General features: G+C 42.5%; 1 protein-coding gene across 1 annotated transcript in view; it reads left to right on the forward strand.

Annotated features, from left to right (window-relative positions):
• The window catches only part of LOC140194105 (microtubule cross-linking factor 3), a 54,229-nt gene extending 30,664 nt beyond the window's left edge, over positions 1-23,565 (forward strand). Inside the window, exons 6-7 of the mRNA XM_072251554.1 lie at positions 560-745; positions 23,529-23,565. Coding sequence (XP_072107655.1) covers positions 560-736 — 177 coding nt within the window. The 3' untranslated portion in view covers positions 737-745; positions 23,529-23,565. The remainder of the gene's footprint in view (positions 1-559; positions 746-23,528) is intronic.
• The last annotated feature ends 113 nt before the right edge of the window (positions 23,566-23,678 follow it).

A 23,678-nucleotide genomic window follows, 5' to 3' on the forward strand; every position in this document is an offset into this window, starting at 1 on the left:
TCCTTGGCCATTCAAGTGTAGAAGGACTCTTCATTACTGTTTCTTGTACAGGGTTGTTAGTCCAGAGCTGAACCCCCAAACCTGGAGGACTGATGGACCACTCTTAGTTTGGCCTCTACCCTTTGACCCAAAGTTGGTATGGGTGACCCTACATAGAACCAAAGCATAAGGCCTGACTCCAGCCAGCATAGCTCTCTGAGTCTTTGAGCCTCTAAACCCTATGACAAGGTTGTGGTCCTCTTGGAGGTTCAGTAATGTATATTACCCATTTTTATGTACAAAGTTTTGTAAATTTTTGTATGCTCTAAGTAGTTATTATATTTGCAGTACCATGTTGTTGAAAATTGTATTGTGTTATCTTATTGTTCGTTTTCAAAAGTGAAAATTGCTATGATACGATATTCTGGAATGTAATAATAATTCTTATTTTTTGTATTTGCCTGTCCAGATGTTTCAACCTATTATTTTACTTATTCTCATCCTTGTATTATTTTCATCATTGTCCTACGCTACCATATTTAAATTGGTTTTCCTTTTCACGCTTTTCTTTGTTCTGTAGAATCCCCATCTACTTCAACATACTACCTTTTTAGTTTATTCATTTATTTTAATACCTCATCAAGAAATCGGCAAATACAAAATAACACACTTAGCAGTCAAGACATTACAGAATCCAATATGCAAATCGTTGTTTAATACTGGAGACTACCAATTTTCAACATGGATTTTTACATGAAGCCATTAGGTGAGTCATTTTCTAAATTGTTCCTCCTGGTGAAGTCTGATATAATAATGCGACTGTCATGTACTGTTCAGCTGGGTCTTCTAAATATGCAGTAACAGACTACAACAAGTTCAGAGTGGATCAGATTATAAGCACATTTATTACTTGTAAGGGAAGACTACTTCTGTACATTAAGTCATCAGTGGGTAGCTCCAATCTTACAGCTCAAAACAGATCATTTTTATACATTTACAGAGTCGAGTAATTCATTAGCTGCATGTCTTTGAGGTTGTTCCATCCCTTAATTGCATTCCTGTCTCATCTTGCATCCAGCTTGAATGAGTGGCATTTGTCTTTAATGAGCCTATTTGTCTTTAAGGCTTCTTCCCCACCCCCCCCACAGCTGTGTCCTGTTTTACTCTCCTTTCAATCATGCAGTGTGAAAACACTCTGTGCTATAAATCTCATACCCTTGCAAGCTTCCCATCCAACCATTTCAGCAAACTAGCAAAGCACTCTGGGATCACACAGGTTCCAGTTTGTCACATTAAATTTTACAAAAGTTATAGATTTGTATAGACTTAAAGGTTACAGATATATTTCCACATGACCTTATACTCTTAAAATTGCTTTATTCAATTTCTAAAATATGGTGGCATCCATTAGTCTTGTGAGACCATGGAGCTGCGCCTCGAAAGGTTCTCCAGGGCACACGCCTGGGCAAGGTTGTATGGATGACCGGCAGTTGCCCATGCAGCAAGTCTCCCCTCTCCACGACACCGATGTTGTCCAAGGGAAGGGCAAGGGCCAATACAGCTTGGCACCAGTGTCGTCGCAGGAGTTGCCAGAACGAGGTTCATAATCATAGTCATACTTTATTGATCCCGGGGGAGATTGGTTTTTGTTACAGTTGCATCATAAATAATTAAATAGTAATATGTAAATTATGCCAGGAAATAGGTCCAGGACCAGCCTATTGGCTTAGGGTGTCTGACCTTCCAAGGGAGGAGTTGTAAAGTTTGATGGTCACAGGCAGAAATGACTTCCTGTGACGCTCTGTGTTGCATCTCGGTGGAATGAGTCTCTGGCTGAATGTACTCCTGTGCCCAACCAGTACATTATGTAGTGGATGGGAGACATTGTCCCAGATGGCACGCAACTTGGACAGCATCCTCTTTTCAGACACCACCGTCAGAGAGTCCAGTTCCATCCCCACAACATTACTGGCCTTACGAATGAGTTTGTTGATTCTGTTGGAGTCTGCTACCCTCAGCCTGCTGCCCCAGCACACAACAGCAAACATGATCGCACTAGCCACCACAGACTCGTAGAACATCCTCAGCGTCATCCGACAGATGTTAAAGGACCTCAGTCCCCTCAGGAAATAGAGACGGCTCTGACCCTTCTTGTAGACAGCCTCAATGTTCTTTGACCAGTCCAGTTTATTGTCAATTCGTATTGAAGGCAACATCGGACTGTCTTAGGGACTCCAGCTCCAGATTTGTCCTCAGGGTTTACTCCTGAAGCCTCTCCCATGAGTGGGTATGGCCGCAAGGCAGCGGAGGTTTGAAATCAGAGTTTTCCCTCTCTTAGATGGACTGCCTTCCCAGGCTGACAAGCTCCATCTACCCGAATTTCTAAAATATGCCATCTATAATATTACCAGCTTGATAAGGACAATTAACAGTAGCATCATGATAACAGAAATACAGTAAAATAACTTCAAGTCCATTGGTGCCATCAGTGGCAATAGAATTTTTTTTGGAGATTACTCAGAACAACAATCTGGAAAATTAAATTCCACATTGATATCAGAAAATGTATCTGGGAGAAGTGGGTCAAGTTCACTGTTTATTTAGCTTCTTATTCTTATGTAGACCAGAATATTGTGTTAATTTCATTAGCCTTAATGTATTTTCTCCAATCCTTTCCTCATTCATATTAATTTCCCGTGGGTATTAAAGGAGACAGAACACCATCAGCTTCTCATGGGGATTTGGGGACAATTAATAAATGACAGCCTTGTCAGTGAAGCCCATCTCCAGAAAATGAACAATTTTAAATAAGTACAGTCCGTATCCACGGGGGTTTGGTTCCGGGACCCCCTGCGGATAACAAATTCCATGGATACTCAAGTCCTGTATATAAAATGGCGTAGTATTTGCATAACACCTACGCATATCCTCCCGTACTTTAAATCATCTCTAGATTACTTATAATACCCAATACAATGTAAATGCTATGTAAATAGTTGTTATACTGTATTAGACAATAGACAATAGGTGCAGGAGTAGGCCATTCAGCCCTTTGAGTCAGCACCACCATTCACTGTGATCGTGGCTGATCATCCACAATCAGTACCCTGTTCCTGCCTTCTCCCCATATCCCTTGACTCCGCAATCTTTAAGAGCTCTATCTAACTCTTTCTTGAAAGAATCCAGAGAATTGGCCTCCACTGCCTTCTTAGGCAGAGCATTCCATAGATCCACAACCCTCTGTGTGAAGAAGCTTTTCCTCAACTCCGTTCTATATGGCCTACCCCTTATTCTTAAACTGTGGCCTCTGGTTCTAGACTCGCCCAACATCAGGAACATGTTTCCTGCCTCTAGCCTGTCCAATCCCTTAATAATCTTATATGTTTCATTCAGATCCCCTCTCATCCTTCTAAATTCCAGTGTATACAAGCCCAGTCGCTCCAATCTTTCAACATATGACATTCCCGCCGTCCCTGGAATTACCCAGTGAACCTACGCTGCACTCCCTCCATAGCAAGAATGTCCTTCCTCAAATTTGGAGACCAAAACTGCACACAATACTCCAGGTGGGGTCTCACCGGGGCCTTGTACAACTGCAGAAGGACCTCTTTGCTCCTATACTCAACTCCCCTTGTTATGAAGGCCAACATGCCATTAGCTTTCTTAACTGCCTGCTGTACCTGTACACTTACTTTCAGTGACTGATGAACAAGGACACCCAGGTCTCTTTATTTCCTGTCTGCCAACCAATTTTCTATCCATGTCAGTACCCTACCCCCAATACCATGTGCTCTAATTTTGCTCACTAACCTCCTATGTGGGGCCTTATCAAAGGCTTTGTGAAACACCAGGTACACTACATCCACTGGCTTTCCCATGTCCATTTTCATAGTTATATCCCCGAAAAATTCCAGAAGATTAGTCGAGCATGATTTCCCCTTCGTAAGTCCATGCTGACTCGGACCTATCCTGCTACTGCTATCCAAATATGCTGCTATTTCGTCTTTTATAATTGACTCCAGCATCTTCCCCACCACTGATGTCAGACTAACTGGTCTATAATTGCCTGTTTTCTCTCTCCCTCCTTTCTTAAAAGTTGGGATAACATTAGCTACCCTCCAATCTGCAGGAATTGATCCTGAATCTATAGAACATTGGAAAATGATTACCATTGCGTCCACAATTTCTAGAGCCACCTCCATAAGTACCCTGGGATGCAGACCATCAGGCCCTGGGGACTTATCACCCTTCAGTCCCATCAGTTTACCCAACACCATTTTCTGCCTAATGCGAATTTCCTTCAGTTCCTCCATTACCCTAGGTTCTCTGGCCACTGTTACTTCTGGGAGATTGTTAGTGTCTTCCCCAGTGAAGACAGATCCAAAGTACCTGTTCAGCTCATCTGCCATTTCCTTGTCCCCATAATAATTTCACCCGTTTCTGTCTTCAAGGGCCCAACTTTGGTCTTAACTAATTTTTTCCTCTTCACATACCTAAAGAAGCTTTTACTATCCTCCTTTATATTCTTGGCTAGCTTACCTTTGTATCTCATCTTTTCCCTCCATATTGCCTTTTTAGTTATCTTCTGTTGCTCCTTAAAAGTCTCCCAATCCTCTGGCTTCCTGCTCATCCTTGCTATGTTATAATTCCTCTCTTTTATTTTTATACTATCCTTGACTTCCCTTGTCATCCATGGTCGCCCCTTACTCCCCTTAGAATCTTTCTTCCTCTTTGGAATGAACTGATCCTGCACCTTCTGTATTATTCCCAGAAATACCTGCCATTGTTGTTCCACTGTCATCCCTGCTAGGGTATCATTCCAGTCAACTTTGGCCAGCTCCTCCCTCATGGGTCCATAGTTCCCTTTGTTCAACTGTAATACTGACACTTGCGATTTTCCCTTCTCCCTCTCAAATTGTAGATTAAAACTTATCATATTATGGTCACTACCTCCTAATGGCTCCTTTACCTCGAGTTTCCTTATCAAATCTGGCTCATTACACAACACTAAATCCAGAATTGCCTTCTCCCTGGTAGGCTCTAATACAAGCTGCTCTAAGAATCCATCTCTGAGTCTCTTCACAAACTCCCTTTCTTGGGGTCCAGTACCAACCTGATTTTCCCAGTCTACCCGCATGTTGAAATCCCCCATAACAACCGTAGTATTACCTTTGCGACATGCCAATTTTAACTCTTGATTTAACTTGCACCCTATATCCAGGCTACTGTTTGGGGGCCGGTAGATAACTCCCATTAGGGTCTTTTTGCTCCTACAGTTTCTCAGTTCTATCCATACTGACTGTACATCTCCTGATTCTGTGTCCCCTCTCGCAAGTGACTGAATTTCATTCCTCACCAACAGAGCCATCCCACCCCCTCTGCCAACTTTTTTTATTCTCACTTTCCCTTTAACTCCATCCTTATATTTCCAGTTCGTCCCTCTCCCCGACACTACTTAGTTTAAACACACCCGTGTAGCAGTGGCAAACGTGCCTGCCAGAATGCTGGTCCCCCGTCCATTAAGATGCAACCTGTCCCTTCTGTACAATTCATCCTTACCTCAAAACAGATCCCAGTGGTCCAAGAATCTAAATCCCTGCCTCCCGCAGCAGCCCCTCAGCCACACATTCAGATCCCCTATCTCCCTGTTCCTGTCCTCTCCAGCACAAGGACCTGGAAGCAAACTGGAGATAACTACCCTGGAGGTCCTGCTTTTCAGCCTTCTTCCAAGTTCTCTGAAGTCACGCTGCAGAATTTCTTTCCTCATCCTCCCGACGTCATTTTTGCCGACACTTCCGGCTGTTCACCTTCACCCTTGAGGATGCCCTGCAATCGGTCTGTGACATCCTGGATCCTGGCACCAGGGAGGCGACACACCATCCTTAAATCCTGCCTGTTGCCGCAGAAACCCCTTTCTGTACCTCTCACTATGGAGTCCCCTACTACCACGGCTGTGCCTGACATCTGTCTCCTCGGCTTTGTTTTAGCGCCAATTTTTGACTCGCAGACCTGTCCACCTCTCAGACTGGCAATGTCTTCTGTCCCAACAGCTTCCAAGAGGGTGAACCTGTTTTCAAGAGGTACATCCCCTGGGTCTCCTGTACTCCAAGCATCCATCCCTTCCTCATCGTCGCCCCCCCCCCCTTTTCTCTTCTGGTATCTTCGGTGTTACGATGTCGCTGTTGGTCCTGTCCAGAAAACTCTCGGTTTCCCGGATGAACCTGGGGTCATCCAGTTGTTTCTCCAGTGCTTCAACACGATCCTTCAAGAGCTGAACCTGGATACACTTTCCACATTTGTAGCAGCCAGAGGCACCATCAACGTCCCTGACCTCCCACATCATGCAAGCAGCACACTGAATCAGTTGACATGTCATTTCTTCACCACTTCCCACCCTCTCCAACTGTGGTGTAGTCTCCTCCCTCAGCCTCCTTGCCGAAGACTATTGAGACAAAGACTCGCACTTTTCTCACAAGGCACTCCCCTAGAGCAAACCTTGCTTATATTGGCTGATATTTTGACTAATTCGTTTCACTTGTCGCACCTCGGCCGACCTTGAACGATTATGTTGCTGGATGGTCCCGACCGGTTTTTAAATCAACTGCTCCTTCTCAGCCAATGCCCTCACTCACTCCTTCACTTGTCGCACCTTGGCCGACCTCAAACGTTTGTATTGTTCAGGGAATAATGACAAGAAAAAAAAAGTCTGTACACGTTCAGTACAGACGCAACCATCATAGCTCTTCCGCGCACCCCAAGCAGCGAGAGTGGTGGAAAGCGAAAATAGCGTTCAGCTGTCAGCAAAACAAACACTCAGCATCTCAGCATCAGGCTGCCATAGCTTTGAACTGCGTGAGATTTTCGCTACGATTGACAGTTCTGCAATGATTGCAGAAAAGCATGACTTTAATTTTGAAAGGGCATGTAGGTTTAGGGCAGGTTTGCAGGATGTTTTGAGTGTTTACAAAGAACTGTATGATAGAAAAATGTGTGAACCTTCCAGTATGCTCGCTGTCTTCCCGATTCTGGTAAGTGAAACTACACTGTATGTACATTATTTCTACTTTATATAGGCTGTATATTTATCACATCATTCCTGCTTTTACTATATGTTAGTGTTATTTTTAGGTTTTATGTGTTATTTGGTATGATTTGCTAGGTTTTTTGGGTCTGGGAACACTCAAAAATTTTTCCCATATAAATTAATGGTAATTGCTTCTTCGCTTTACGCCATTTCGGCTTACGAGATGTTTCATAGGGATGCTGTACTTTCGGATAGCGGGGGAAACCTGTACAAAGGAAATGCTATGTAAATAGTTGTTACACTGTGTTGTGTAGGGAATAAGAAGAAAGAGAGAGAACTTCCGGGTTTTTTTTCCGATCCCGATCTGCGGTTGGTTGAATCTGCGGATATGGAGGGCCGAATGTAGTAGTTTTATATTGTTACCATAAACAGGAAATAAATACCCATTAACCGCTAAGAGCTAATTCCAGGTCCATGGGAGGAGTAACACTCAAAGCTATTGCGGAGAGGGGAAAAAAATAGCATTTACTAAAATGGATAGAAAATCGAGGCATACAGGGTTGGATTTCCAGTATTTGTGAGTATATGCATAATAGTTCAGGACACATGGTGTACAAGTCTGTGATTAGACTTGTTTTCTTGTAAAGGCACCATCCTGGATCCGACAAATGTAATTTTTGTTCTCTCTGGTCTGTAAGTGCCTATTTGAAAACAAACTAAAAGTCGCTGAGGGCCGAGTGAGGGAGTATAACACTGTATGACACGCTTCCAACTAACTGTACCAAGTTGAAAAAGTACACTTAATCCTTTATTACAAGCTAACAATAAGATCATTCGACTCTTCCATATTTCATGTAAAAGTAATTGGATCAAATTCAAACAAAGTTGAGTGGTCAATGAAAAATATGTGCCCCCTATTCACCTCTGCTGTAAGCTGCAGAACAGATAACTATATTCATCTTATTTTAACCACCACCCAATGCCGTGTGCTGCCTGCTAACCTCCGCCAAAACCCACAGGACAAATTACCTTAACCCACCGTGAGGATGCACAACACAAATACGATACAGACTGACAATAAATAGGTACATGGCTCCTACACATCCTATATGTATTTGTTGCTGTCATGATCTCTATTCCGAAGTATTGGATGAAAGCAAGGTTTGCTCTAAAAATGCAAATTTTTTGTCTTGAGCAATCACATTTCTACAGGATGCTTGTGATTTTCCTGTTATTAATCAATTTAAATTTAAATCGAACAAAATTTAAATTGTGTTAGATAAGCATGCCAAAAATAAAGTTGCAGAGGTAGACAAAGTCTGTCATATACCCTTCTTCATTCTGGAAGTGGCCGTATTTAACTGGATATGTTATTTCTTCTACTGGCTCAGCGAGTTTCTGGAACAACTTTGCAGAAATTTATATGGAAGTGTTTTGGAACTACTTTAAAGATTTTCCAAATGATTTAACCAAAGTATAAAAAGAATTCTATGAGAATAAGCATAGGATTATAAAAGTTGGGGCTATAAGACACTTGCTGGTTTTAAATAACTAGGAATATTTTGTTCATTTACTCAAAGCATTGGGGTAATGGATAGTTATTCACATTAAAAATAATTGCAACATTATCCATGATGTGCACAGGCAAAAATGTCTTCAAACTATAATCAGGCTCTGAGAATATTACTGTTCAGCCCTAACCTATCTTTAATAGAATCACTGTTCAGATTGTAGATAAGCAGCATGCCATTAGTAAAGATGCGGCATGGTAGTGTAGCGGTTAGCACAATGCTTTACAGTATCTGTGACCTGGGTTCAGTTCCCGCCACTGCCTGTAAGGAGTTTGTACATTCTCCCCATGTCTGCGTGGGATTCCTCCTGGTGCTCCAGTTTCCTCCCATGTTCCAAAGATGTACCGGTTGGTAGGCTAATTGGTGATTGTAAATTGTCCCACGGCTGGGGTTAAATTGAGGGTTGTGGTCGGCTCGGCTAGAAGGGCCTATTCTGTACTGTATCTCAATAAATAAATAAATTAAAAATAAATGCAATACACAAAAGTTGCTGGTGAACGCAGCAGGCCAGGCAGCATCTCTAGGAAGAGGTACAGTCGACGTTACCTCTTCCTACAGAGGCTACCTGGCCTGCTGCGTTCACCAGCAACTTTTACGTGTGTTGCTTGAAATTCCAGCATCTGCAGATTTCCTGGTGTTTGCAGAAAAAAATAAATGTTTGAGTAGATAAAAGTTTATCATATTCTCTTCTACATTTTTTGCTGACAAAAACTTTCACATCTGTCAACAGTTGTTGCAAATAGCTGTTGAAAGCTACTTTATTTGTTATATTTAATTTCGCAAGGAACCACAGAATCCTCCAATTTATTGAGCTCTTGTGATGGTCTTCAAATTAGATCGAAATGTATATGCATTCTTGGTTTTAGACTAAACAGCCCACCTTCGAATCATCTCCTTATCGCTGTAATATCATACAACCTTCTCAAAAAATCTGCATTCCTCCAATTCGGAGTCTTTGATCTTCTTTAATGTAATCTCCCTGCCTTTAGCCATCTTGCCTTCATCTGCCTAGGTACTGTCTCTAAATCCTTCCACTTCAACACTTTTCTTCAAGATCCCCCTCAAAACGTATCCCTTTGACTATGCTTTTTGTCTTTTTTGGTAATATCTTCCATTTGCACAGCATTAATTTCTGATTTGTTAACAGTCCTTTGAAGCATTTTTGCTTTGTGATTAGAAGTTGGAAAGATCAGTAGGAAATCTGGTCTGAGAAGTGGAATCTTAGAGCTATGCTTATGCTAGTTTGCTTGTTAAGGTGGTGCTTTTACTTTGCTGAAAATTCTACATCAATGAAAGTTGGGTGGATCATTTAATTTCCTCCTTGTAGTTGCTGAAGAACAAGTTCTGAGTATTGTACCACTCAATTTCCTGTGGTTTGATCTGGAACTTCTAGTAATGCCAACTGCAGTAGCCACGCATCTTTTCTCCAACTGCATTGTGTTCTGTGTTGATCGTTTAGTTTGTAACTTGTCACATGAGTGGGGGTGTGATAAAAGCAAAGGGAATAAATTACGTACTCGTGCTTTGTTTTGGGAACTGCTTGGTGTCATATCTTTTGTTGATTGCTTTGTTACGCTTAATTATGCTTAATTGCATCTTCAAGATTGTATGTTTTGATAGTTGCTAATAAAAGATTTGAATATATTTCTTTGACTTTTTGGAGTATCATTACTGGATTTGATTGGAGGGTGCATTATTCAAGGATCGCACCCGTGCTAGGTCACCAGCAGTAGCAATTAGTTTGTTAGAATTGGCCGTTACACCACCCTCCCTCCCCCAGACCCTAAAAGCAACAACAGTGCTTAAAGAGGTTTGAGAATTAAGAAATAAACAAGTAGCAAGGAGGGGAGACTTATTATAGGAGATGAATTTAATGTCAAATCTGGCTCAGAATAAGAAACAAAGAAGAAAAGGAAAGTTGTATCAGTCCTCAGTTAACAAAGAGACAGAAAGTAAAATTAAGTAATATTAATTATCACAATTTTTTGATATTCAGTGCATGCCAGTAGTGAAAGAAACAGCTAAATGCGATATTTGCAAAATTGTTAATTTGCACAACACGTTTTGTATTTCTGTTGTTCCCTTGAAAATGCTGAACCAATTGCAGTTCTGCTGTCTTTAGTCAAGATTTATTTATCTGATACAGCTTCTCTATCACTTCCAGGACTTGACTTCCTAGTTTTTTCGTGAACAGAACAGACAAAAACAATATAAGGTTTAACTGATGTTCTGTATGCTTGTGACCTGCTGTTTTTAAATACCTTGTTCAGCATTTTGGCCTTGATTACTGCTCTGCATATACGGACATGTTGAATGCTGGCTTTATTCAAACACCTAAACATATCGTAACAACTTTCTTCATGACTATTAATAGTATAGCTGAAGTTGCATTTTTCTATGCTGGTAACTAGTTGTTACAATCAGTTGGGACTGAATGCAAAGTCATGTATCTGGGAATGGGGCTTTTGCTCTTCAGCTTCAGTTAAAGGTGCTGCAAGTCTGAAATCTAACAGGTACGATTGTTCAGCTGAACAAGCAAAGGGAAGATTTTATTCACGTTCACTTGCCCATTTTTAATTGATTAATAGACGTCAACGTCTTTGCAAACATTAATGCAAACAGTAATGTGGCTTTGCCAGCCTATTGTCACTCTTGAACTAATAGAAATTTAATGATACGGTGTGAAGTAGGCCTCAGCCATTCAAGCTATGCTGCCTCAGCAACCCCCGACAAACCCGATTAACCCTAATCTAATCACAGGACAATTTACAATGAACAGTTAACCTACTTGGTACATTTTTGGACTGTGGGAGGAAACCGGAGCACCCGGGGAAAACCCATGCATTCTGTGGGGATGACCTACAGACGGCACTGGAATTGAACTCCAAAATGCCCCAAGCTGAAATAACATTGCGCTAACCACTACACTACCTGTTGCATCTTAATACAATGAATATTCACTGTATATTGAGCAAATAGAAAATCTTCCCTTGTTGATTTTTTTCATGAGCTTTCTTGAGAGACAAATGACATCCATATTTCCAAGGTTAAAGTCCTTTCATAAATAACTTTGTAGAGTTCCTCCGCCCATAAGAAATACTATGCTTTGTGTTTACTTAAAGACTTTATCAGAATTTATAATTGATTGCATTGCTGAACATTAACAGGTCACATCTAAAATTACTGAAGGTCATCTCTGCTGCCTTTTAGTGCTGTTCAGCCTTTCGATACTTGTGCAAAGGCTTTGGATTCCAATACATAGTATAAAGAATTAGAATTTTATTTTGTCTCATAGTAAATGTATGATATAAATAGTTCTAATTGTGTAATGTTATTTACACTACTTTTTTAAATGAGTGGGATATTTAATTTCCTGCATAAAAATGTATCCAGGTAGAGTCATAGAAAAGTACAGCACAGAAACAGGCCCTTCAGCCCATCTGGTCAGTGCCAAACCATTTAAACTGTCTACTCCCATCGAACCATTTAAACTGCCTACTCCCGTTGAACCATTTGAACTGCCTACTCCTATGGTACCAGGACCACAGCCCTCTATACATATGCCATCCATGTACCTATCCAAACTTCTCTTAAATATTGAAATTGAGTTCGCATGCATCACTTGCGCTGGTAGCTTATTCCACACTCTGAAGAAGTTTCCCCTCATGTTCCCCTTGAACTTTCACCTTTCACCCTTAATCCATGACTTCTAGTTGTAATCCCAACAGTGGAAAAAGCCTGCTTGCGTTTACCCTATCTATACCCCTCATAATTTTGTATACCCCTATCAAATCTCCCCTCAATCTTCTACGTTCCAAGGAATAAAGCCTTAACCTATTCAATCTTCCCTTATAACTTAGGTCCTCCAGACCCGGCAACATCTTTGTAAATTTTCTCTGTACTCTTTCAACCTCGTTTGCATCTTTCCTGTAGGTAGGTGACCAAAACTGCACACAGTACTCAAAATTGGGCCTCACCGACATCTTATACTACCTCATCTTCAATATCTCTAAATTTGAGTCTCTGACTTTTTTTTTAGATTTAGATTATGAAGACACGCAGTCCTCTTTTATTGTCATTTAGTAATGCATGCATTAAGAAATGATACGATATTTCCTCCAGTATGATATCACAAAACACAGGACAGACCAAGACGGAGAAAACTAACAAAACCACATAATTATAACATATAGTTACAACAGTGCAACAATACCATAACTTGATGAAGAAGTCCATGAGCACAGTAAAAAGTTCAAAGTCTCTCAAATATCCCACATCTCATGCAGATGGGAAAAGAAAGAAAAACTCTCCCTGCCATGCCCGACCACAGTCCGACTCTGAGTCATCCGAAAACTCCGAGCCTCCGATCAGCTCTCCGACACCGAGTACTGAGCGCCATCTCTGTCCGAACAATTCGACCTCAATCTCGGTGGCCAACAGCAGGCAAAGCTGGGGATCTTGAGGCCTTCCCTCCGGAAGATTCCCGACCGCGCGGTAACAACAGCAGCAAACTGGTGTTTCAGAAATTTCTCCAGATGTTCCTCTGTGCTTTCACATCTGTCTCCATCAAATCAGAGTTGTCCATGGCCCCTATTTAACGGATACGATAGCATTTTTCACAGGAGGGCTGCGCACGAGCGGCGCGCTGCTCTCTCTCCTCCTGCCGGATGACTTGAGAAAATTAGTGAGTGATTTCAGTTTAAACTCTTAATACCGGGGTCCATATTGTCTTCATCCACAGCTGAAAAGCCATCTAACTTAGTGAATGGTGATTGGTGGCTTTTGAGCAGGCAGCACACTGGTCAACATTCACTGAAGACCCAGAATTAGGAGGCCAGTTGGTCAAGTAAACATAAAGCATTGCCCTAGAAATTTATTGGCAGTCGCTGAGGAACACTAATGTCCATTTTGATCGTGGATCCATTGCTTATGTTGGTTTTCTTGCTACTGATGTGTAGAGTGCCTGAGTAACACCAGTAGGTTCAAGGACCAGATCCATATGTTCAAGGACCAGATCCTTATGGGCAAGAGAAAATCTGTAGATGCTGGAAATCCAAGCAACAAACACAAAATGCTGGAGGAACTCAGGCAGTATCTATGGAAAAAGGTATTAATAAACATCATTACTGAAGGTCATCTCTGCTGCCTTTTAGTGCTGTTCACAGGGAGAGCGTTTCAGTGATGAGGGCAGGGGTTGATGATTGGAACGGGTCATGTGAAAGGAGAGGTACAGCTGATACACATAAATGGTAGTGGGAAATAAGGTCAGATGTGAGATATTGGGCTTAGAGTGGTTGGGATGTAAAATGTGGGTGTTGTGAGTATCATTGCTGAATTGTGATAACGCTCAATGAGGAAAATTGGGCACTAAATTATGATTATTACTGGGAGTTTCTGATTGAGGGAAGGGTCAGTGTGTAATGGGGGCTTGCAGTTGGGTTACGTAATCACAGGGGAGGTGGTTGATGTGTATAGTTTGAATGATGGCGTCTTGTGTTAGAGAGATTGATGGGTAATGGTTCTGAGCTTGAGGGATGTCGGTGGCTTCATTACCAAGGGAATTGGAGAGTGATGAACAACAGTTAGCTTTTATTACGAGAGGACGAGAATATAAACGCAAAAATGTTGTGCTGAGAATTTATAAGGCAGTGGTTTGGATTCCAGACCTAACCAGTTCCCTTCTACCACCACTCTGCTCCGTCTAATGGAATTAGTCCTTCCTCCAAACTAAAGGTGTAGCCATGGGCACCCGTATGGGTTCCAGCTATGCCTGCCTTTTTGTTGGCTTTGTGGAACAATCCATGTTCCAAGCCTGAACTGGTATCTGTCCCCCACTTTTCCTTCGCTATGTCGATGACTGCATTGGCGCTGCTTCCCGCACGTATGCTGAGCTCGTGGACTTCATTAACTTTGCCTCCAACTTTCACCCTGCCCTCAAGTTTACCTGGTCCATTTCCGACACCTTCCTCCCCTTTCTAGATCTTTCTGTCTCTGTCTCTGGAGACAGCTTATCTACTGATGTCTACTATAAGCCTACGGACTCTCACAGCTACCTGGACTATTCCTCTTCCCACCCTGTCCCTTTCAAAAATGCCATCCCCTTCTCGCAATTCTTCCATCTCCACCGCATCTGCTCTCAGGATGAGGCTTTTCATTCCAGGACAAAGGAGATGTCCTCCTTTTTTAAAGAAAGGGGCTTCCCTTCCTCCACCATCAACTCTGCTCTCAAACGCATCTCTCCCATTTCATGCACATCTGCTCTCACCCCATCCTCCCACCACCCCACTAGGAATAGGATTCCCCTTGTCCTCACCTACCACCCCACCAGCCTCTGGGTCCAACATATAATTCTCCGTAACTTCCGCCACCCCCAATAGGATCCCACCAATAAGCACATCTTTCCCTCCCCCCCCCCCCGCTTTCCGCAGGGATCGCTCCCTATGCGACTCCCTTGTCCATTCGTTTCCCCCCATCCCTTCCCACTGATCTCCCTGCCTGCACTTAATCCTTGTAAGCGGAACAAGTGCTACACATGCCCTTACACTTCCTCCCTCACCACCATTCAGGGCCCCAGACAGTCCTTTCAGATGAGGCGACCCTTCACCTATGAGTCGGCTGGGGTGATACACTGCGTCCGGTGCTCCTGATGTGGCCTTCTATATATTGGCAAGACCCGACACAGGCTGGGAGACCATTTTGCTGAACACCTACACTCTGTCCGCCAGAGAAAGCAGGATTTCCCAGTGGCCACACATTTTAATTCCATGTCCTATTCCCATTCTGACATGTCTATCCATGGCCTCCTCTGCTGTCAGGACGAAGCCACACTCAGGTTGGAGGAACAACACCTTATATTCTGTCTGGGTAGCCTCCAACCTGATGGCATTAACATTGACTACTCTAACTTCCGTTAATGCCCCACCTCCCCTTTGTACCCCATCGGTTATTTATTATTATTATTCCTTCCCCCCCCTCCCCCCATCCCCCTCTCTTCCCCCCCCCCCACCCCGTCCCTCTCACTATACTCTTTCCCCATCCTTTGGGAACCCCCCTCCTTTCTTTTTCCCTCGGCCTCCCGTCCCATGACCCTCTCCCTTTTCCGGTCTCATATCCCTTTTGCCAATCAACTTTCCAGCTCTTAGCTCCATCTCTCCCCCTCCTGTCTTCTTCTATCGTTTTGGATTTCCCCCTCCCCCTCCCACTTTCAAATCTCTTACTATCTCTTCTTTCAGTTAATCCTGACAAAGGGTCCCGGCCCGAAATGTCGACTGTACCTCTTCCTATAGCTGCTGCCTGGCCTGCTGCATTCCACCAGCATTTTTTGTATGTGCTCCTTACTTGAAGTATTGTGAGCAGTTTTGGGCCCCTTATCTAAGAAAGGATGTGCTGACATTAGAGAGGGTTCAGTGGAGGTTCACAAGAATGATTATGGGAATAAAATGCTTATCACACAAAGAACAATTGATGGCTGTGAGCGTTTACTCACTAGAATTTAAAAGAATGTGGGGGAATCTATTGAAACCTGTCGAATGTTGAAAGGCCAAGATAGAGTGCATGTGGAGAGGGTGTTTCTATGGTGGGAGAGTCTAGGGCCAGAGGACATTGCCTCAGATTAGAGGGATGTCCATTTTAGAACAGAGATGAGTAGGAATTTCTTTAGCCAGAGGATGGTGAATCTGGATTTCATTGCCACAGGCAGCTGTGGAGGCAAGGTAACTGGTTGTACGTAAGGTGGAGATTAATAGTTTCTTGATTAGTCAGTGCGTGAAAGGTTACGGGAGGATTTGCTATGATGGAATAGTGGAACAGACTTGATGGGCTGAATAACCTACTTTTGCTCCAGGCTGGGACTTGTTTTATGAGTGCTCCCTTTAAATTGCACAGTTGTAGATACAGCTGTCCTAACTGGATTGACAGAGTTGGAGATAGGTTCACTTTGCCGTCACATTGAACTGGTTTCCTCTTCCAATGCCTTAAAGGAGCAGTACTTGAAGAATCATATTACATGCATATTTGATGCAATAGATAGGACATTGTCATGATTTAGAACATAGAACATAGAATAGTACAGCACAGTACAGGCCCTTCGGCCCACAATGTTGTGCCGACCCTCAAACCCTGCCTCCCATATAAGCTCCCACCTTAGATTCCTCCATATACCTGTCTAGTAGTCTCTTAAACTTCACTAGTGTATCTGCCTCCACCACTGACTCAGGCAGTGCATTCCACGCACCAACCACTCTCTGGGTAAAAAACCTTCCTCTAATATCCCCCTTCAACTTCCCACCCCTTACCTTAAAGCCATGTCCTCTTGTATTGAGCAGTGGTGCCCTGGGGAAGAGGTGCTGGCTATCCACTCTATCTATTCCTCTTATTATCTTGTACACCTCTATCATGTCTCCTCTCATCCTCCTTCCCTCCAAAGAGTAAAGCCCTAGCTCCCTTAATCCCTGATCATAATCCATACTTTCTAAACCAGGCAGCATCCTGGTAAATCTCCTCTGTACCCTTTCCAATGCTTCCACATCCTTCCTATAGTGAGGTGACCAGAACTAGACAGAATACTCCAAGTGTGGCCTAACCAGAGTTTTATAGAGCTGCATCATTACATCGCGACTCTTAAACTCTATCCTTCGATTTATGAAAGCTAACACCCCATAAGCTTTCTTAACTACCCTATCCACCTGTGAGGCAACTTTCAGGGATCTGTGGACATGTACCCCGAGATCCCTCTGCTCCTCCACACTACCAAGTATCCTGCCATTTACTTTGTACTCTGCCTTGGAATTTGTCCTTCCAAAGTGTACCACCTCACACTTCTCCGGGTTGAACTCCATCTGCCACTTCTCAGCCCACTTCTGCATCCTATCAATGTCTCTCTGCAATCTTTGACAATCCTCTACACTATCTACAACACCACCAACCTTTGTGTCATCTGCAAACTTGCCAACCCACCCTTCTACCCCCACATCCAGGTCGTTAATAAAAATCACGAAAAGTAGAGGTCCCAGAACAGATCCTTGTGGGACACCACTAGTCACAATTCTCCAATCTGAATGTACTCCCTCCACCACCACCCTCTGCCTTCTGCAGACAAGCCAATTCTGAATCCACCTGGCCAAACTTCCCTAGATCCCATGCCTTCTAACTTTCTGAATAAGCCTACCGTGTGGAACCTTGTCAAATGCCTTACTAAAATCCATATAGATCACATCCACTGCACTACCCTCATCTATATGCCTGGTCACCTCCTCAAAGAACTCTATCAGGCTTGTTAGACACGATCTGCCCTTCACAAAGCCATGCTGACTGTCCCTGATCAGACCATGATTGTCTAAATGCCTATAGATCCTATCTCTAAGAATCTTTTCCAACAGCTTTCCCACCACAGACGTAAGGCTCATTGGTCTATAATTACCCGGACTATCCCTACTACCTTTTTTGAACAAGGGAACAACATTCGCCTCCCTCCAATCCTCCGGTACCATTCCTGTGGACAACGAGGACATAAAGATCCTAGCCAGAGGTTCTGCAATCTCTTCTCTCGCCTCGTGGAGCAGCCTGGGGAATATTCCATCAGGCCCCGGGGACTTATCTGTCCTAATATATTTTAACAACTCCAACACTTCCTCTCCCTTAATATCAGCATGCTCCAGAACATCAACCTCACATTTGTATGCAAAAGAATCTCCATAGTCATAGTCATAGTCATACTTTATTGATCCCGGGGGAAATTGGTTTTCGTTACAGTTGCACCATAAATAATAATAGAACCATAAATAGTTAAATAGTAATATGTAAATTATGCCAGTAAATTATGAAATAAGTCCAGGACCAGCCTATTGGCTCAGGGTGTCTGACCCTCCAAGGGAAACGTTGTAAAGTTTGATGGCCACAGGCAGGAATGACTTCCTGTGACACTCTGTGTTGCATCTCGGTGGAATGAATCTCTGGCTGAATGTACTCCTGTGCCCACCCAGTACATTATGTAGTGGATGGGAGACATTGACCAAGATGGCATGCAACTTGGACAGCATCCTCTTTTCAGATACCACCGTCAGAGAGTCCAGTTCCATCCCCACAACATCACTGGCCTTACGAATGAGTTTGTTGATTCTGTTGGTGTCTGCTACCCTCAGCCTGCTGCCCCAGCACACAACAGCAAACATGATAGCACTGGCCACCACAGACTCGTAGATTGGTGCCATTTGACATGGACACATTTCTACCTGCATTCAGCCCCTGGGGAGAAGAAAACTTGACCTTGTGTGCATTGGACAAAAATAAACTCTTGTGTAGTTTTGCATTTTTCTAAAGGCTCATTTAGAGGTAATACTTAATGTAATATTCGTAGGGACAGGTTAAATCACAATGGAGACTCGGTAGTGTAGCAGTTAGCATAACACTATTACAGCTCGGTGTCTGAGTTTGGAGTTCAGTTCCAGCGTCGCCTGTAAGGAGTTTGTACGTCCCTCCCCATAACATGTGGAGCTCCTCCGTGTGCTCCGGTTTCCTCCCACATTCCAAAGACATACTGGTTAATAGGGTAATTAGTCATTATAAATTGTCCTGTGACTATGCTAGGATTAAGTAGGTGGGTTGCTGGGTGGTGCAGTTTGTTAGCCCAGAAGGGCCTGTTCCATGCTGTATATGCAAATAAATAAACAAACAGCATCGGGAGCTAAAAAAAAAAGAAATTTTTCTGGTGTTTGAAATCAGTTAGATCCACAGATATGGTGTTGTATAAAATAGGTTCAAATCATTAATAAACTGTGAGGTAAATGATGATCTTATGGTTGTTGTAGCTAAAGTCTGTAGCCTGAAGTGTAAATGTTTCCAGGTTTAGACATAAATGATAATTAATGGGTCATGTAGTACAACAACTGTGACATATTATTAAAATTATTTGAGACACAGTTAATTGTGCTGTGAGATTATTCAAAGTACAAAGGAAATTTATCATTGAAGTACATGTATGTCACCATATACATCCCTGTGACTCATTTACTTGCCGGCATACTCAATAGGTCCATAGTAGAATCAGTGAAAGACTGTCTTGGGTGGTCAGCCAGTGTGCAAAAGACAACAAGCTGTGCAAATACAAAAAGAAAGTAATAATAATGATAATAAATAAATAAATACGCAGTAAAGATTGAGAACTTGAGATGGGGAGTCCTATTTTACACTTTCTTAAGCTTATCGTAATTTGTGAAATAATACTTTCATCATTGAGAATTTATTTAAAAGAATTGTCCTTTAAATGATGGTATTTACCAAATTTTAGTTTTTGTGTACACGGGAAAACTGGATCTGGTAAAGTGATGGGGCAGTTCAATACTCTGAGGTTAACTGTCTTGCCTGGACCTACAGTAGTATAGAACAGTACATTTCTAATCTCCCTAAATTATTATAAATTATTTAATTTGGTCATTGTAATTTGAAATTGTATTTCAAGTCAAATCTTGCAGAATAGACGTGGCATTCAGTTTAAAGTTGCCGGTGAACGCAGCAGGCCAGGCAGCATCTCTTGGAAGAGGTACAGTCGATGTTTCGGGCCGAGACCCTTCGTTAGGACTAACTGAAAGAAGAGCTAGTAAGCAATTTGAAAGTAGTAGGGGAAGGGGGAGATCCAAAATGATAGGAGAAGACAGGAGGGGGAGGGATGGAGCCAAGAGCTGGACAGGTGATTGGCAAAAGGGATATGAGAGGATCATGGAACAGGAGGTCCGGGGAGAAAGACAAGGGCGGAGGGGGGAGAGAAGCCCAGAGGATGGGCAAGGGGTATAGTCAGAGGGACAGAGGGAGAAAAAGGAGAGAGAGTGAGAGAGAAAGAATGTGTGTATATAAATAAATAACGGATGGGGTACGAGGGGGAGGTGGGGCATTAATGGAAGTTAGAGAAGTCAATGTCCATGCCATCAGGTTGGAGGCTACCCAGACAGAACATAAGGTGTTGTTCCTCCAACCTGAGTGTGGCTTCATCTTTACAGTAGAGGAGGCCGTGGATAGACATATCAGAATGGGAATGGGATGTGGAATTAAAATGTGTGGCCACTGGGAGATCCTGCTTTCTCTGGCGGACAGAGCATAGGCGTAGCCACACATTTTAATTCCACATCCCATTCCCATTCCAACACTGATCCTGGAGCAATGAAAGAGCATTTTAATAACAGTGCTGGTGCCAACCTCCATACAAACATGTCAGATGCCTGGACTGTAGCGACTACTTGAAAACAAACTAAAATTCGCTGAGAGAATAAGTGAGGGAGTATTGCATGGTATGACATGCTTCCAACTAACTGAGTTTCAAATTGAAGAAGTATGTTTAATCCTTTATTACAAACCAGCAATAAAATCATTCGACCCTTCTGTAATTCATGCAAAATGCATCAAATTCAAACAAGGACAAGTGGTCAACAAAAAATATATGCACACCCTTGGCATATCCCCTCGGCATGCAGGTGAACAGGTGACTATATTAGTCTTATTTTAACTGCCACCCAAACCTTGCCGTGCCCATTAACTGCCATCCAAACCCACGCTCAGGTACCTAAGATCTATGCACAATACTGTATATGTCAACATGGAGCGGACAGCAAACTTGTAAATCTGGCGGAAGCAAAGGATGTTGGGAATGGCAGGTGTGGTGCACCATGGGAGGGATGTGGGACAGGTGGCTGAGAAGAAATGCCAGGGGTAGGAGGTGCTGCATGTGCAGACACACCCAGCACTGAGACACCAGGCAAGTTCATTTGATTCTAAACAATTGGTTTATTGACCATTACAGGATGTCTCTCTATCTTCCCTTTTCCCCAACCATGAAATCCCCTCTTCCTGCTCCCTTCCCACTTTCAGTCCACAATAGAGACCCATATCAGAATCAGGTTTATGATCACTCACAAGTGTCATGAAATTTGTTTTCCTGCAGCAGCAGTACAGTGCAATACATAAAATTAGTACAGTACTGTGCAAAAATCTTATGCGCCCCAGCTGTATATATGTACCTAAGACTTTTGCACACCTCTTGTATATGCTACGATTGATTATCAGCTGTTATAGTTGGTAGTCTTAAGTGTAACTATACTCTCTGACATTGATGCTGCCTGGCCTGCTGAGTTCCTCCAGCATTTTGTGCATGTTGCTTGGATTTCCAGCATCTGCAGATTTTCTCTTGTTTGTTCTCAGTGTAAAGAATGTTTTTCCTGGTACTTGTCCCTCTGTTAATAGCATTGAAGGATCAACTTTATTTGCCTTATACATTTACATGTTTAGGATATCTGTAGAGGTAGACAGAATCATTTATGCTTACCTACTTTATATGGGGCCTCTGTAACCTGGTCTGCCCAGATTGCATCAGTTTTTTGCCAGACATTCTCCCACAGCCAAGCAGAAACATAGGGTAGTGTTCTTGGTGCTTTTCCAACCTTCAGTCAGTGGCAATGTTTCAACTTTGTTATTGTTGTATAGAAACCAAAGCTCTTGACCGTATAAGTACTCAGACTGGTCTTGGCATGATTTGTGTGAGCTTCAGGGAAGTCTTTATTGCAGGCTTATAAACTAATTAATTTCAAACACTGACTATTCTTTGTTTAATTATGTTCGATTACATGGTGTATCGGTATTAGTTGTTAATCTTGTTTGCTGAGGAATATTAAGCTGTTTAAGCCTTGCTGGAAGTTTCAAAATTGGAGGTGAATTCTTCTCCCTGCAGGCAGTCTTATGTAAGAGTCTGTGACCCTAAAGTCTTGAATTATACTAGGAAACAAGAAGGCAGGTATAGAGAAAACGGAGGCAAAATTACATTTGAAAATCAGCATTGAAAAGTGGTTGGGGACAAAAGCTCTGTTTCACTCTGTGACCTTAAGCTACTATCATTTAATTCACTGCTCAATTTCTCTGTTCCTTTCCTTTCTCGCGTTCTTCCCCTAGACTGTAACCTAAATTTAATTTCTAATGTTTTCTCATTCTGTTCATAGGCCATTGATCTTAAATTTTTATTGTTAGTTTCTGCACCAATGTTGCCTCACTCACTAAGTGTTTCCAGTATTTTGTTTTTGGGTAAATAAAACTATTGATCTCGGCATTGAATGTACTCATTGACTAATCTTTGGTTTGGAATTCCTCCTCATGGCGGCCCTGAAAGGTCATAGCTTTGGTTTATGACTTCCCCTGATCGTCCTCCTTAACTTTCCTGACTCCCCCACACCTCAAATCCACCCCCCATATCTTTTCCAGTTCCCCAGTTCTATACTCTCACCAACTGAGTAGCATCTCAGTCACTTCCTTAGCAAGGTCTTTAAGACTTTTTATGGAATTATGGTGATTTTTAATTCCAGAGAATAAAGACCTAATATATTAAATTCCTCATCGCGTATCAGTCCTTGCATTCCATTTTGCTGTGGAGCAGCTTGCGCGAAGCCTTGCTTCATGAATATTGAGGGAAGTCTGCCAATTCGATCTGGATGTACTGAATGGAAGTTTGGTTATTAGTGATTTGTTTAGAGGTGTCATTGTCAATCAGATTGTCAAGTAAGTAAATCCGTTGGAGTGATTAACAATTATTTAATTGATTCTCAATGCACTGGGTTCCTGAATCTGTTACTGATAATTATATTTTCTCATGGTCTCTGTGTGCATGACTGCAGAAATTCCCGTTGTTGAAATTGAGCAGACACACTACGCTGAAGATGTATGAAAGCATCTATGACAGCTCCCAGCATGTTGAGAATTCACATGCAAGAAATCTTGTTTATCATCTCAACTGAGCTAGAGAAAGGAGGCTGGTGTGATTCATATAATTACTGAGATACAATGCCACATAAGTCAGATCATAACTCAACAACATAATCTCAGTGGAGGTGTCAACACTGAAGAACTTGCCTGTCTCTGTCTTCTGCAGGAGCAGCCTGGAGAAAGCCCAACTTTTTATAAATTGAGTTCTCCTGCATTTGCAGATTTCCCTGTTTGCGGAATGCGTTACAGACCAACCTGGATGAATCTTTTGTGATTGTCTGCAACTTCAGGATCACCAGATGAAAGTAGAACTCCTGAACTTGCATCCAGTCGTTGTTCAGCAAAGAATTCTGCTTCCACCAAGACTCATT

This window comes from Mobula birostris, chromosome 2 (assembly GCF_030028105.1).
Source record: "Mobula birostris isolate sMobBir1 chromosome 2, sMobBir1.hap1, whole genome shotgun sequence".
NCBI lineage: Eukaryota > Metazoa > Chordata > Chondrichthyes > Myliobatiformes > Myliobatidae > Mobula > Mobula birostris.